This window comes from Vigna unguiculata, chromosome 2, assembly GCF_037176805.1.
Source record: "Vigna unguiculata cultivar grain cowpea cultivar isolate G323 ecotype 2 chromosome 2, ASM3717680v1, whole genome shotgun sequence".
In the NCBI taxonomy this organism is placed as follows: domain Eukaryota; kingdom Viridiplantae; phylum Streptophyta; class Magnoliopsida; order Fabales; family Fabaceae; genus Vigna; species Vigna unguiculata.
In genome coordinates, this window is record NC_140793.1 from 1958142 (window position 1) to 1974115 (window position 15974).

Below are 15974 nucleotides of genomic sequence, written 5' to 3' on the forward strand. Positions count from 1 at the left end.
ATGTCACAATTATTTAATTTACCATTTTAAAGAAAACAAAAATCAAATAAAATTCAGTTTTCTAAAGTGTTCTAAAAATCAGGTTTTAGCTGCTGTAAAAAGTTATGTACTATCTAAATAATTAAAACTGCCCAAAAGAGTGTTACTACAGTAAACAATTTCAGACGAAATATATTTATCTAGAATTGTCTCATATATTTATATTTATTTTTAGCCTAATTTACTGAAGATTTGTAGACACAGGAAAAAAAAATACATACTTATAAAGAAGAAAGATCAAGAACACATCTTGCTATTAATTTTCACCATTCTAGAAATAAATAATTTCTTATGAAACTCAGCAGTTCATAATTTCAAATTTCACCCAACCCATTTGAAATTCCGAACCCACCCAAAATTTCCGAAGTGTCCATTTCTCTAACCTTAATGAATCTTCTTGCTCTGTTCTTCCCAATCACCATTTCCAATGTTACTCCTTCCAATCTAAACCCTACCCACTAACATCAGCACCGCCACACCGCCACACCGCCACACCCTCTTATATCATGAACTCTCTCTTTTCGCCTGAAAACCTTCCTCCACCACCGGGAATCCCAATCCCCGCCTCAATTGCCGCCGCCACAGCCACCACCAGCGCCTCCCCAGCCCCAACACTAATCCCAAAGCTTGAACCTTTCGACGAATGGCTCAACACCCCTACTTCCCAACAACAACAGTCTCAGGACCCAAATTTTTCAAATGGGTCTCTCGACCTCGACCTCAATCTTTTATGCGACGGAACCTCCGAACCAAACAATAACTTGTTCTCCGAGTTCAACAGAATCTCCCAGCTTTTCCGCACGGCGTTCTCCGCCAACGACCCGCAGAACGATGCCGTTCCCGACCCCATCACCGATAGCCTGCAGCAGCTCCGAAACGACGCCTTTTCCAACCCCTTTGCCGAAAACCCGCAGCACATCAAAACCGAAGCCGATTCGGACCCATGGCTGCAGCAGGCCCCAAAGGGCACCGTTCCGGACCCAGATTCTCAGGCAATTGTGCCCGTCCAGGAGGAGGAGCCTTCTTCGATGATGGCCGCAACCACGCCGCGGAGGCGGTGTAAGGAGCTGGTTCGAGTGGCGGATCTTGGCGGGCCGGAGCAACGGCACTTCCGGGACGTTGTCCGGCGGACTCGGATGGTGTATGACTCGCTTCGTGTGCTGGCGACGGTGGAGGACGAGCGGCGGGTGGACGCCCGCAGGGGGCGCAGCGATTTGCGAGCGTCGGCCGTGATGAGGAGCTGTGGTTTGTGGTTGAATCGCGACAAGAGAATTGTTGGTTCCATTCCTGGTGTTTGCGTTGGTGATGTGTTCCTCTATAGGATGGAGTTGTGCGTGGTTGGGTTGCACGGTCAACCTCAGGCCGGCATCGATTATCTTCCTGCCAGCATGAGTTCCAACGGCGAACCAATTGCCACGAGTGTGATTGTCTCCGGTGGTTACGAGGATGATGTTGACGAGGGTGATGTTATCACCTACTCCGGCCATGGTGGGCAGGACAAGAATTCTCGGCAGGTTTGTCACCAGAAGCTTGAGGGAGGGAACCTTGCAATGGAGCGGAGTAAACACTATGGGATTGAGGTTAGGGTGATTCGCGGGGTGCGCTATGAGGGTGCAGCCTCTGCCACTGGGAAGTTGTATGTCTATGACGGCTTGTATACGATTATCGATTGCTGGTTTGATGTTGGGAAGTCGGGTTTCGGTGTTTTCAAGTACAAGCTATGTAGGATCGATGGGCAAGCTAAGATGGGGAGCATGATCATGAAGGAAGCGCATATGCTAAAGAAGGATCCTTTGAGTTTCAAACCCATGTGTTGTGTTTCGCTTGATATTTCAAACAGGAAGGAGAATGTGGGGGTTCGCCTTTTCAATGATCTTGATCGCAATTTCGACCCTCTCAGGTATGAGTATCTTGTGAAGACAAACTTTCCTGAGTTCGTGTTTCACCAGAGTGGGAGGGGTACGGGTTGCGATTGTGTGGACGGGTGTGTTGAAGGGTGCTTCTGTGCCATGAAGAACGGAGGGGAGTTTCCCTATAATCACAGTGGGATTCTCTTGAGAGGGAAGCCTTTGGTTTTTGAGTGTGGCCCGTTTTGTCAATGCCCCCCTCATTGTCGGAATCGGGTGACACAGAAGGGTCTCAAGAACAGGATGGAGGTGTTTAGATCTAGGGAAACTGGTTGGGGAGTTAGGTCCTTGGATCTTATTCAAGCCGGTGCTTTTATATGTGAGTACACAGGGGTTGTGCTCAATAGGGAGCAAGCAGAACTTTTGTCCATGAATGGTGATTCCTTGATATATCCGAATCGGTTCACTGATAGGTGGTCGGAATGGGGTGACTTGTCTATGATAGACTCCAATTATGTGCGTCCATCTTATCCCTCGCTCCCTCCTTTGGATTTTGCTTTGGATGTGTCAAGAATGAGGAATGTTGCTTGCTATATGAGTCATAGTTCCACTCCCAATGTGTTGGTTCAGTTTGTCTTGTATGATCACAATAATTTGATGTTCCCTCACCTTATGCTGTTTGCGATGGAGAACATCCCTCCCATGAGAGAGCTCAGCCTTGATTATGGGGTAGCTGATGAGTGGACAGGAAAACTCTCTATATGTAACTGATTTGTTTTCAAAGTTTTCTACACTTTCTGATATACTGAAGCCAAGTTTAATGCATTGTTCGCAGAGGTAAGGCCAAGTTCTTTCATCAACTTATTCGTTTTCAGAATTTTCACTCTGCTCTTCTTCCATTTGATATTTTAGCTTATTTCTCAATCTTAGTCTGGTCTGGAATGTAAACTCTGTTAGCCATACGAGTTGTAGGCATATTATTCGTTATAAACTGCTCCATTTTGTGGTCTTTCTAGCATCCTGGTGCACTTCAGATGACAGGAAGTTCAATATTTGTTGCGACTTTGAAGATTGAGATAATATGTTGTAATATCTTACAATTGTAGTTTGGTTTTCAGATCCATCAGTAGTTTCCTCTATTTCTATCAGTCCAATATGTTATCCTGTATTTGGGATGTGTTTTGTGTGTGTCTTCTTCCATTTATATCTATTATGGGTGCTATTTTATTGCACACATGCTCTTCAAACTTTCTTTCCCAAGAAAACCACTTTATTTACAGTCACATCATATTATGTATTAGTGTAATAAATTAACTGTATTCTAATTCGTTAATACTGTGAATCCTTGGACATTTGCCACTTAATTGTTCATCTTGGTTGTTTATAAATATTTTGTGGAATTCAGGTGTGAGTGTTAAAGTTTGTCATCTATAATTAATGGGCTAAGGGACTTAATTTGTTGCTTTATTTTAACTATTAAGAGATGTGTTTATTTTTATTCTAGTTTTGAGTGTCATTATTATATGAAAGTTGTTGCACTTAACAACTATGATTTTAGATTGTGAATTATATAAATCTCAATTCTCAATTCAATTTTTCGTCATGTTGATTCTATAGGTGGTGTACCGTTGTCCTCAGTGTCGGAATTGGTGCCTCATACTAATGCAAAACTAATATTACAGGCTTAAAAGGTGATAAAAATATTGACTAAGAATCTTATAAATATGACTATTTTTACTAACTATATTTTTCTGCTATGTGCACTTAGGAAAGAAAAATAGGAAGAAAAATGGAAATCAGATTCTTCATTAGTTAAAATTAACTTATGCAATCAATTTGTGGAAACATAAGCTAATTTTAGTTTATGAGGAGACTTATTTCTTTATTTTTCCTTCTTATTTTTCTCTTCTGGAAGTTTTTAAGGAGATATTTGTTCAAACCAGCCCTTTATGTTATTTAAGACGTTATTGACTAAATTTGTCTGGTCAAAAGACTACAGTGAAGACCAGCATAAGGTTGGAACAATAACTTAATCAAAAGAATTGAGAATTGAACAACTATAGACAACCTTAAGCTGTCATTGTATGATGCCTAACTGACTAAGGTCTTCAAGAAAAATGGTATTAAAAATTAGGCTTAAGTCTACTTTGGTCCTTTTAGTTTCATGTATGTGTAATTTTTGTCCTTATAAAACTTTATAAAACTTTAATTGCATATTTGGTCATTCAGTTTTTCTAAATTAAGCAATTTTGGTCCACTTATAATCTGTCATCAAATTGTTAACTGAAAAATGGTGCATGTCAGTCAGGGATAACAGTGTCCATGATTTATTCATATAAGATGCTATAGCAAGAATAAACTTTAACACTTGTTATCCTGAATTAATATTTTCCATTAGCAATCGAGTGATATATTTACACTGGACATAATTTGCTTTATTTTTAAAATTAGATGATCAAATGTGCAATTATATTTTTATAGGGACCAACTGTCAAACTATAAGGACTAAAATTGGGTTTAAGCCTAAAACTTATAACAGTGTTAGAAAATATGATAAAATATTTAGAGCATGACATATATAATATATGAAACCAAACAATAATAAGTTAAAAAATCACAATATTGATATAATAAATTAAGGAATAATAGAAATAGAAATATCTTATATGTATGTATTTTAAATTTTAAATGGGGGAAATGTAGGATTTTGCAATCCAATTTAATTGACAGCCAATACTTGGTAAAATAGTAGTGCTCCTGCTGTAACTGAAAAATTATGTTAATATATATATATATATATATATATATATATATATATATATATATTTCTCTATTCACAAATCAATTTCTACTAATTGGTCTTGGTTATCGATTTTTTCCTGCTCTAGTTGAAGTTGAACAGAAGCTTATTTGCTCTAGTTTTCCATATCTAATTATATTGTGTATTCATTAAGTGCATTTCCTATTCTTTTTAAATAAGATATCTGGTGTTTAAAATTTTTCCTGCTAAATTATTTCCAAATTAATGATTTATATGTATGTATTTTGGTTTCAGATTCATGTTTCTGTTGCAGTTTCCTAGTTTTCTCCAGGAAGTTTGCTAGGTTAATGTAGGAGTTGGATATATGGAATTAAGCTTTTCTAGAAAAGCCATATTTTAACCAGGCCTATTTAAATGTTTGTAGTTTATACTAGCAGACTAATTTCTTCATTTTGGTCTTGTGTTAATTTTAGCAGTTATCTCTACTGTACTGATGGGATGAAAAGCTGGATAATTGCTTGCATATTTTTATAATTACTTATGGACCTTTAATTTCCATATCATGAATCTTTGCTTGTATAAAAGTTGTAGTTGTCCTCTTGTACCACAACAGCTAAAAGATTATGTCAAAATGTGCTTTCTATCTATTGGATTTCCATCCTACCTGAATTCCCGTTGTGTTTCACTACACAAATTCTTTTCACGTGGGTTTTTGCAGCGTCTTTTAGGTTTGTTCCAACTTCCTATCATGCAAGATTGGTGCTTCAGATACTGTTGTGGATCAGTAAAAGGTCAAATAGAAATTTATTGTTAATTTTTCACAGTCTAATAATTTTCATTATGTTTACAGTTGTGTTGAAAACTAAACTAGTTGATTGAAAATGTCTGTGGTCTGTGTTAGGGAAGATGCTTACTTTGAGATTGCCTATGATATTTGAATCTAGTCATGAATTAACTATCTGAAAATTATTAGCTGTTTGAGAGTCTTATAAACCCTCTAGTTATCAATCTTGAATAGCAAAGTGCAGTGCGCATAGTGGGATGACTATTATTTTAAAATATTTTTTATGGGTATATACTTCGTTTTCCATCTCTTCCTCTTGTAGACAATAAAAAAAACTAATTCATTTTCAGTATGTACCCCATTTTCACTGATTTCTTCAATCAACCACATGTTAAAATCATTAGTAATGGACAACGGGGTCAATCATTTTACAAATTTCACAGTGGTCTTTCAAAGACTTATTATACTTAGCAAAAACCAAATCTTGCAACTTTTGATCTTCAAGGCTGCTACCTTTCTCAGAAGGAATCAAAGAAAACTTCATGCATTGGCAAATCTACAAAGACTGCTGTAGGCCCCCATCCCCACTGTGACAGTGCTGCTATTGCCCGTTGTCAATAATATTGACATGCCTTTTTACGAAAGTGTCATATTGGTTTAAACTAAAGTCAGTGCAGGGGGCTGCACTATCTTGTTTAAATTTACCTTTCTTTATTTAGAAGAATGAGTAATGAAGACCAGGCTTGTAGACTGCATTGTCACAGATGCTATCATGTTATGAACTAACTATTCTAAAAGCTTAAATTGTAAGTTGATGGCTCTTGCATGGTTGCAAGTATAACAAACTGCTAGTAACTTGAAAGCTTTTCAAAAAGCAAACATTCCACTCCTTTTTAAAAATATTTATGTTTAAATTTATGAACTATGTTTTGGGTTGTAGTTATCTGGTATGTTAGTCCTTTTTGTCTCTATGCTTTAATACACATACATTTGTTTTGTTAGTATATTTTATTCAGCCAGCCCATATTTGGATCTGCTTTCACTGTTTCTTTGTGAGCCTGCCCTTCTTTCAATACATAAAATTAAATTTAGTAAAATTTAATCATTTCATTGAGTGAAATTAATTACTGTATTTTTTTAGAGTTAGAGGGGCTTTTTTTGCTTACATTTTGATGGTTCTCACATTCCATCCCCATTCATTACACTGTTTCCAACCCCTGGAAATCTTTCTAGCATCGTTTCTCTTGTTCCTTGTCCAACATTTTCTTTACTCTCCTGTTATATAACCTTAATGTTAAGAAGTTGCTTCATAACCGTATTCCTAAATTTGTGTGGATTGAGCTCTTATCTTAGTTTTTAACATTGTCATCCGATTGTATGTGTGGTAAAATTGTTGCCTTTTGAAATGACTGCTTTAAAGTCATTTATTAGCTGCCTTGTAAAAATCTATACACTGATAGTGCATGACGATTGATCTTTTTATCCTAAAAGAAGAGATTCAATTCAGAAATAACGTTTCTGAGATAAAATCATAACATAAATATTGCTGGTGAGATATTTTTTCATAGATTTAAACCAGACCCTAGTCTATTTTTTCGTCCATTTTGCTACAGTGAGGCTCTTTATCATGGAGACTAATGTAATAAGGTTACATATATTGCTGGTTTGAGATATTTCATCTCAGAATAAGATAGAAGCCACTAATCTTTATATTTTTGTAGTGGTGCTTTGAAAGTTTTACATGTGTTTTTATCACACTTGTGAGCACCATCTTAAGCAATTGAGTTTAGGTGGAAATGATAACTCCCTTTACTGCGTATGAAAATCTTTTATACTTGAAACTCTGGTGTGATTATAACCAAATTTGTCTTTCATTATGAGCAATGTAATTCTTTAGGCATGCCAATTTGAGTTGATATTCATTTGCAGATAGTGAAGATGATGTGGCATGACTTTCACACGGTTTTTGCAACACTGCCTGCAAAGGAAGGTAGAATAACTTGCTGGACTATGGTGTCAGGATATCAAAATTCAACATTGGTGTGCCCTTTGTGGTGAGGAAGATCAGGAATTGTGTTGACTTGTGTAATTTTCGAACCTGTTGATGACATTTGTTTGTTTGTTGTAACTGTTGATTTCTTCCTTCTGGTGGGCGAAGAAGCAGTTTCGCACTAACATTTTTGTACTCACTGATAACGCAGCTGTGTCAACTGTTTCATCATTTGGGCTACTTGTTTGTACATAACGTAAGTTCAAAGCTTGTATAGGTTTTGTAATAGTGACTGGCAAAGATGGATGCATCAGATGCAGCCCTCAAATGATACCAGAACATGGACATTGCTGCTAATAATCTTGTATGAAGAAAAACCCAATTATGATGACATGGACAAGTTCGCTGTAATAAATGTAACACTATAATGTTCTTAGAAACCTGTTCTAAGGCATTGTTTGCATGAACATATCATTTGCAAATTCAGCATTTTCAGTCAGGCAATGAGAGCATAGCATATGATGGTATCGGATATGAATAGTTTTTCCTTGTTAAGGTTGGGTCTGTTACACTCTTTTCTTACTTGTTCACTTCTTTTACAACAGTGTAGCAAATTACCACTTTGCTTTAATTTTCATTTTGTCTTCTGTTGACCTTTCTCTGTACTATCTATTGTATGTCTTTATAGCAGTATACAAGAAGCATTGATGATTTATTTAATTAGGTTAACTTGTGTTTATTTATTTTTGTTTAATAAGCGAACCTAAATTAAGTTAAATAGTATTAAGGAGGGACACTTTTTTTGTATGTTGTGTTGTGTTTAAGTTTAGGAAATGATATTTTAACACTCTTTTTTTAACTCATTTGATACTGTGTACGTGTCATCTATTAATTACAATTTTCATTTTTTTTCATTGTACATACGAGTGGTATTTGGACGGAAAGGTCTCATTTTTGGCTGAGCAAACATTTTGAAAAATGTTAAAAAGTGGACATCTTTTCCTTCTTCTTTTGGGATTTGGTGCTTTTTTTGAGTGTGGTGCTATCTTTGTCCATTTTGTGCGATCATTTGAAGTTTATTTGAAATTTGAAGTTTCATTTGAAATTTGTTTGTCTATTGTCTTTGTTTTTGTCTATTGTCTTTGTTTTCGTCATTTCGTGTGGAAGATTGGACATTTCTTCAATCGTTTGTCTGGTTAGGGGCTATTTTAGTGAGTTTTTTTTCTTGTTCTTGATGTTTGTTGTTTCATTGACGAGTGTGCTTTGTGTAAATTTTATGTTCAATTAGTGGTTCGAAATTTTTTCCATTGATTTATATTTATGTTTGTTGTGTTTTTTGAAAGGAGTAGAATAATAGTTAGAGTGGTTAAATGGGTGAATGTGGAGAGGAAAAGAATGTATGTGTGTTTATATGTGAGCACTTTCACTTTTATATTTCAGGAACTAACTTACTTTTATATTTTAGGAACTAACTTTGCATTTGTTTTTGACCTTCTTGCAGCAATAATGAATTGGATTATTATTTTTTTAAAAAAAAATAGTCATATCAATGGTCATATAGCAACCGAGCTATATGCAAATGCGATTGTGTTTTTTGTATAAGTTCGAAATTTAAAACATCATGTTTTACATTTAAGTGATTATGAACAACATACTAAAAAGAATTCATGATTTATGAAAAAATTATCATAATAGTTGTCACACACGTGTAGGAGCCATAAACAAATAAGAAATGACATATACCATGCTTTTTCTTTTTTACAAGTTAACCAAATCCCATTTAGTCTAACCAAATCTCACAATGCATATCAAACTGTTATAAAACATATTGTTAAAGGAATATGAAATACACCATCCATATTGTAATAACATTTTGTTCTCTATACATTTGCCATTTATAACTAATTTCATATATATAATTGATTTCAACTTCCAATTACATATTGTATAGCCTATGCATTTTTTATCATATACCTACTACATTAATATGGTCTAAAATGTTAAAAGTTGTACACCAATAACTTTTAAGTAATAAGTCATAATCTTTAAGTATTTTTTGTCTTGTCTCCATCTAGTATTCATTCACATATGTATTGTTGCTTAATATGCAAAAAATTGTTTCTGCATAACTACATATTCTTCATTTTCAACAAAACAAATTGGTGCTGACAAGAAAAAATCACTAAATAAACAACATTTAACAAAACCTTGATAAATTTAAAATGGTGTGTTTAAATTTTTGAACTTTGTACAAAAATCCTAACACAAATTTTCACTTATTTGCATATGACTCCCTGCATGTGATAGTTTTTTCAGAAGAAAATGAATCAAATTCATTATTTTGTTGTTCATAATCATGGTAATTAGTATGACATATTTTATGTACATAAAATGTTGTGTGTATTAATTTAAAACTTGTCCAAAATTTGTATAAAAATTACAACATAACTCCTCACTTATTTGAACATATTATTTACACATAGCTTCCCATATGCGACAGTTTTTTCATAAAAGAGTGAATGCAATCCATTATTTTATTGTTCATAATCACTTAAATGTAACTAATATGGTTCATTTGATGTACATAGCACACGGTGTGTTAATTTTGAACTTGTTCAAAAATTGTACAAAAACTCAATGCAACTTCCACTTATTTGCACAGTGACTCCTCATGTGTGTTGCAATTGCTGTGACAATTTTTTTCAGAAAAGAGTGAATGCAATTCATTATTTCATTGTTCATAATCACTTAAATGTAATTAGTATGATCCATATTTGATGTACATAAAGAATGGTAATGGTGTGTGTTAATTTTGAACTTGTCCAAAAATTGTAGAAAAATCTCAAATGGTGTGTCATTTTGAACTTCTTCTAAACTTGTACAAAAACTCCTACCAACTCTCCATTTATTTGCACATGGCTTCTCACATGTGTATGACAACTATTGTGATAGTTTTTCAAAAAATAGTGAATCAAATCCATTAGTTTGTTGTTCATAATCACTTGAATGTGAATACAAAGGTTTATTTTAAAGGTTTATTTTAAGTACATAGAATATGGTGCATTTAAATTTCGGACTTGTCCAAAATTTGTATAAAAACTCTAACACAACTTTCCATTTATTTGCACATAGTTCCTTACATGTGTATGACAACTACTATGACTGTTTTTTCAAGAAAAAGTAAATCCAATCTATTACTTTTGCAGGAAGGTCGAAAACAAATATGTGAAAACAATTGAAAAGTTAGTTTCTGAAATATAAAAGTGAAAATGCACACTTACACATACCTTAATTTGGTCCTTGCCGTTAGTTTGACCAAACGAGGGAAGAGTCAATGTCACGTATCAATTTGTAATTTTTTTGATTTTTTAATTTTTTTTCTAATTTTTTTTACACATATCACCTCACCGCTGTGTCATGTGTAAAAATGATTCAATGTGGTTACTATATTTGTTTTTAGTTTCAATTTAGTCTCAATTTTTGTAAAAATGGAACAATTGTCCATTCTTAAATTGAGACTCAATTTATTTTTTGTATAAATCTTATGGGATATTCTTACTAAAATTCACATTTTTATTAAATAGTTTAAGAAGTATTTTTAAATTAACTTAAATTTTGTACGAAACTTTAAATTTTGATCTTTGTTTTGAATTTGAAATTTAGTTCCTATCCTTATGTGTGACAAGTTATTTGATTTTTAATCTTCACTAAGTTTGTATAATATAATACTTTTGATGTCTTTATATATGATGACAAAATGATTAATTATTGAAATTAGGTTTGGGGTTCAACTTTATTTAACAATAAAATTAAAAACAAAAAGTTTGTTTAAAAATATTTCTACAAATATTTAATAAAAATGCTAATTTTAGTAAGAATATCATCACAAGATTTATATAAAAAGTAAATTAAATATCAATTTAAGGAGGAACAATATTGCTTCATATTTACAAAAATTGAGACTAAATTGAAACTAAAAACAAATATAAGAACCAAATTGAATCATTTTGACACGAAGTGACATGTGCAAACAAAATTTTAAGAAAATTTAAAAAATTTAAAAAAAATCACAAAAACCATAATTTGACCAGCACTATTCGATCAAAATTGACAGCAAAGACTAAATTGAATCATTTTTTTAAAAAAAGGCTTAAATACCTTTCTGGTCCTCATTTTCGTAATGTTTGTTGCGGATGATCCTCATTTTGATAGAATGTTTAAAATGGTCCTCATTTTTATCGAATGTTTAAAATGGTCCTCATTTTCGCAATTCGTGTTTTATTTGGTCCTTTTTTGTAACGTCGTTTAAATCATTAACGGAGTATTGTACAGGTGGCACGGTTTGTAGTAGGGTGTGTTAAGTGTATTGTACAAGTGTGGTAATTAGATATTTGGGGATAAATACGTGACCTAGGGTTTTGGTAAGGAATGTTTGGGTAGTTGGTGAATTTTAGCAATCTTATTTCTCCATTCCCAATTGGTTTTGCTGCAATCTTCTTCTTCCTGCAATCCCATTATATAGGTATGTTACGGTCCCAATCTTCGTGCACTGTTGGTGGTTCAAAGAGAAATGGATTAACCCGAGTTGTAGCTGCGAAGAGATGGCAACTTTGAGGATGGCAAGAACTCCAAAGAATGTTGGTAGAAAATTTTGGGTACAATCTGAGTTTATTTTTGTGTTAATAATAAATTGGTTTTAATTTTTGATTTATTGATTTACAGAGTGGTGATTCCAATAATGTGGGCTGCAACTTTTTCAAATGGTGGTGTTGATGAAAAAGATATCATCATCATGACACAAATGAGACAGATTAATGATTTGGAGAAGTCATTGAAGGTTGCTGAGAAGAGACTGCAATTAGTAATAGGGTTAACTTGTGTTGTTATTGTATTATTCGTACTGTTATTGTATGTAATCTTTTAAAGTCCAATCTATTTTGTACTATTGTTAAATGAAGAAATGAATTAGTTTGATTATGATGATATTAGTCCCAACATGTTCAAAATGACATCTTAATATGAGCATTGAAGTAAGTGACATTGATTTAAGCTTGGGAAAAATTAAATTGATGTAAGTCTGGAAGAAGTTACATTCATAAGGTTAATTCATCATCATCAAAATGCACTACATCAATGTTTGGCGAAAGTGGAATTGAACGAAGTTTAAGGAAAGTCAAAATGCAGTACATCAATAATGAATTCTACATCAGAAATTCCAAAAAATAACTAAGACGTTTGTAGCTGCTATCATGGCCTCCTCCTAATCTGTAATTTCATCCTAAACTGCTGAGATGATTCTTCTGGTGTTGGTAGTGGTGCTGTTTGACTATCCACTCCATTTCTTGGTGGTTGAGTTGTTTGAGTTTCAGCAGTTGGTGCATTCTCAGCAGTTTGGGCATTTGGTGCAGTCTCAACAGGTAATTTAGAAACCATGCAGAACATCACAACAATCGAAAGACAAACAAACCCCCAAATAGAATTATGAAAACCCTAACCCACGAGCAAACACAACCTAACAAACCCTAAACCCACTTACCTCGTTGATGATGATTAACTGGAAAATTGAAATGAAGAGCGCAACTGCAATCCAATGATGAGATGACAAGTATTAGCTGATTCCTCTGCAAATCCGAGCTCAAGAAAGACGAAGATGAAGAAATTTCAAAATTTTCCCTAAATTGAAAAATTAACGTTAATTAGCCACTTGTACGGTACACGTAACACACCCTAATACAAACCGTGCCACCTGTACAATGCTCCGTTAATGATTTAAACAGCGTTACAGAAAATGATCAAATAAAACATGAATTGCGAAAATGAGGACCATTTTATACATTCGCTAAAAATGAGGACCATTTTAAACATTCTGTTAAAATGAGGGCCATCCGCAACAAACACTACGAAAATGAGGACCAAAAAGGTATTTAAGCCTTTAAAAAACAAAGATCAAATTGAGACAAAAAAAACAAAGGACCAATTTGACACTCCTTGACAAATACAAACTAAAAGAGTAATTTAACCTAAAATAAATAAAAAAATTGTTTGATGAATATTATATTCAAAAAAGTATTTGAAAAGTTTAAATTAAAATTAAAATTAAAATTTACTTAAAAAAAAAGTATTCTAACTACAAAAAATATTTATAGTAAAGTTTCTTTGCAGACTTTTTGTCTTCGAAAATCCGTCTCTGCAAACAAACGCATAAATGTTTTAAGGCTAAGCGTAAGTCACATCTAAGTACAAACTAACAATATATGTTAACTAGAAAACAAGGAGTGAGAGGTTAAGAGTTACTGTTCGAACTGAGATGCAGTTACATGTTGCTTCACTTTTTTGCCCCTGGTCTTGTGCTCTCAAGTCCACAATTCATAAAAGGTTGGAGAACTGGGGAGGAAGAAAACGAACACGATTCCACTCACCACAACCTGCAAAAGATGAAAAAAATATCGTAATTTGGATTTTTTTAATTTTTATTAAAAAAAGTTTAGTTACTAAATAGAATTTTAAGTTATCTTATGCTTTAAATGTTCTTAAAAACTTTACATTTACACCCTTAAAAAAAGTTAAAATTTTTAAAGTAAAAAAAAAAAGTTATTTTTTGTTCTCATTGATGCAAAATAAGACGGGTTGTCTTCTGGTTTGCAAGTTGGGTGTTTTCTTGCTACACTCATAAAAGGGCCTCTTCCCATTCATAAAAGGTTGGAGAGCTGGGGAAGAAGAGAAGAAAACGATTCCATTCCTCAAAATTTCCCTCTCAACATTCCATCCATTCCTCTCTCCCTGTTTCGATTTCCTTTCTTTCTGCTTTCTTTGGTTTTGTTTATGAAATCATGGTGACGTGAGTGTGGAGTTTATGGCGTGAAAAAAGAATTGAATCCTGATTGTTTGAGTCTTACTTGACTGTGGAAGAAGTGATGTAATGTAATCTTCTAATCCGGTGAATCAAATTAAATTTTGATTTATCACTAAAACAAGTTTTAATATACAATCATGTTTAGTACTTTTATTCTAAGGACAATTATTGACCTTTTCCATGATACAAATATTTGAAGGAGTTAGCATCTGTATATTTTTCAGATTATGTATTTTATCTTTTGTCGCTTCATCAATAAAATCATTTAAATCTTTCTCTTACTAAAGCATTTAAAATTTCCAAATTAGAAAATCGTTGAAAATGTTTATAAATTGACAAAGATGCTTCAAATTTAAAATCTGCTCCTATTTAGTGATGTCAACGGGGCGGATAGGGTACGGGTAGTAGTTCCCCCGTACCCTACCCGCTGGAAAAATATTTGCCCCGTACCCGTACCCATATCCGTCGGGTATCCGTTATGCGGGTACCCGTCTATTTTTTTCATATCCGCGGGTATCCATGGGTATCCGCGGGTATTTACAAAAATATTTTAAAAAATAAATATTTAACCATAATTAGTGCTTAGATCAACAAGTCTCCTTTTTCCGATTGATTCTTGAAAAACAAACAAATAAAAAATCACTACCAATTTATATTGTAGTTTATTTTTGAATAAAATATTAAAGAAATTACTAACTTCATCAATGTCCACCTCTTCAACATTGTATAAAGTTTCATGTTGTCCAATTTTAATCTAGAAAAGCCTTAAAACATAAGAAGTTCAGTAAAAATTTCTAACAATCACTTAATTAAAATATCTAAGTAAAAGTGTTAATTTCATTAACTTCCATGTTGGTCCATAACCAGTCTTAGAGACACATCAATACCTCCACAGTATATGGAAGTAATTTACTCATTTGTGGGGTAAGAATCTGACCACCATTATTGGATGAAGACTCATAATGTTGTTTACTAATATATATATATATATATATATATATATATATATATATATATATATATATATATATATATATATATATATATATATATATATATATAAGGTAAAGTTTAGCGGGTACGGGTATCCACGGGTACGGATACTATGATACCCGTACCCGCCCCGTTAACATGCGGGTATCAAAAATACCCATACCCACGGGTAGCGGGTATCCTTTTTTAATATCCATTTCCTACCCGTTGCGGGTTTTATCCGCAGATACCCGCGGGTACGGATTTTTTTGACATCCCTACTCCTATTAAGGTTTCTTGGTCATTGTGAGAAGTTATTCCATTCAAATGTTATAATCATAGGATAAGAAGAACTTTATTTCTTTTTATATTAATCTTAATCAAATAATTCAAATATTTAAGAATTGTTAAAGAAGAGTTAAAAATGGTTAAAACATATATTTAAGATTTATTTTTAAAAAATCAGTTATTTTTTTGGCATAAATATATTTATTGGTATTATTATTAAATTAAAATAGCGCCTTGCAACCAAAAAGTTTTGTAATATTCCATGATTAATGGAGATATATCAGAATATTGCATATATATATATATATATATATATATATATATTTAATTATTAATTTAGTCCGTATTTAAAATTTTCAGTTTCAATTTATTTGTAACAAATTTTAATTTATTTTAATTTTAATTATTTTTCCCTTGGTATTTAATTTGTTCTCTCTACT

At 33.1% G+C, this 15974-nt stretch overlaps 1 protein-coding gene across 4 annotated transcripts; it reads left to right on the top strand.

The window, feature by feature from the left end:
• Window positions 1–336: 336 nt before the first annotated feature.
• LOC114174166 (histone-lysine N-methyltransferase family member SUVH9-like) lies at window positions 337–7976 on the top strand. Of its 4 annotated transcripts, XM_028058944.2 has the most exons (4): window positions 337–2723; window positions 3504–3577; window positions 5366–5438; window positions 7361–7976. In XM_028058944.2, exon 1 carries the CDS (start codon window positions 546–548, stop codon window positions 2655–2657), a length of 2112 nt encoding a protein of 703 aa, XP_027914745.1. In that variant the 5' UTR covers window positions 337–545; the 3' UTR covers window positions 2658–2723; window positions 3504–3577; window positions 5366–5438; window positions 7361–7976. The 4 variants fall into 4 exon arrangements, with proteins under 4 accessions (XP_027914745.1, XP_027914748.1, XP_027914746.1 ...); XM_028058947.2 differs by lacking the exon at window positions 5366–5438; XM_028058945.2 differs by lacking the exon at window positions 3504–3577.
• The last annotated feature ends 7998 nt before the right edge of the window (window positions 7977–15974 follow it).

What these genes read in the sequence shown, in the direction of transcription:
- LOC114174166 (XM_028058944.2), top strand. Translation starts at nt 546, where the DNA reads ATGAACTCTCTCTTTTCGCCTGAAAACCTTCCTCCACCACCGGGAATC.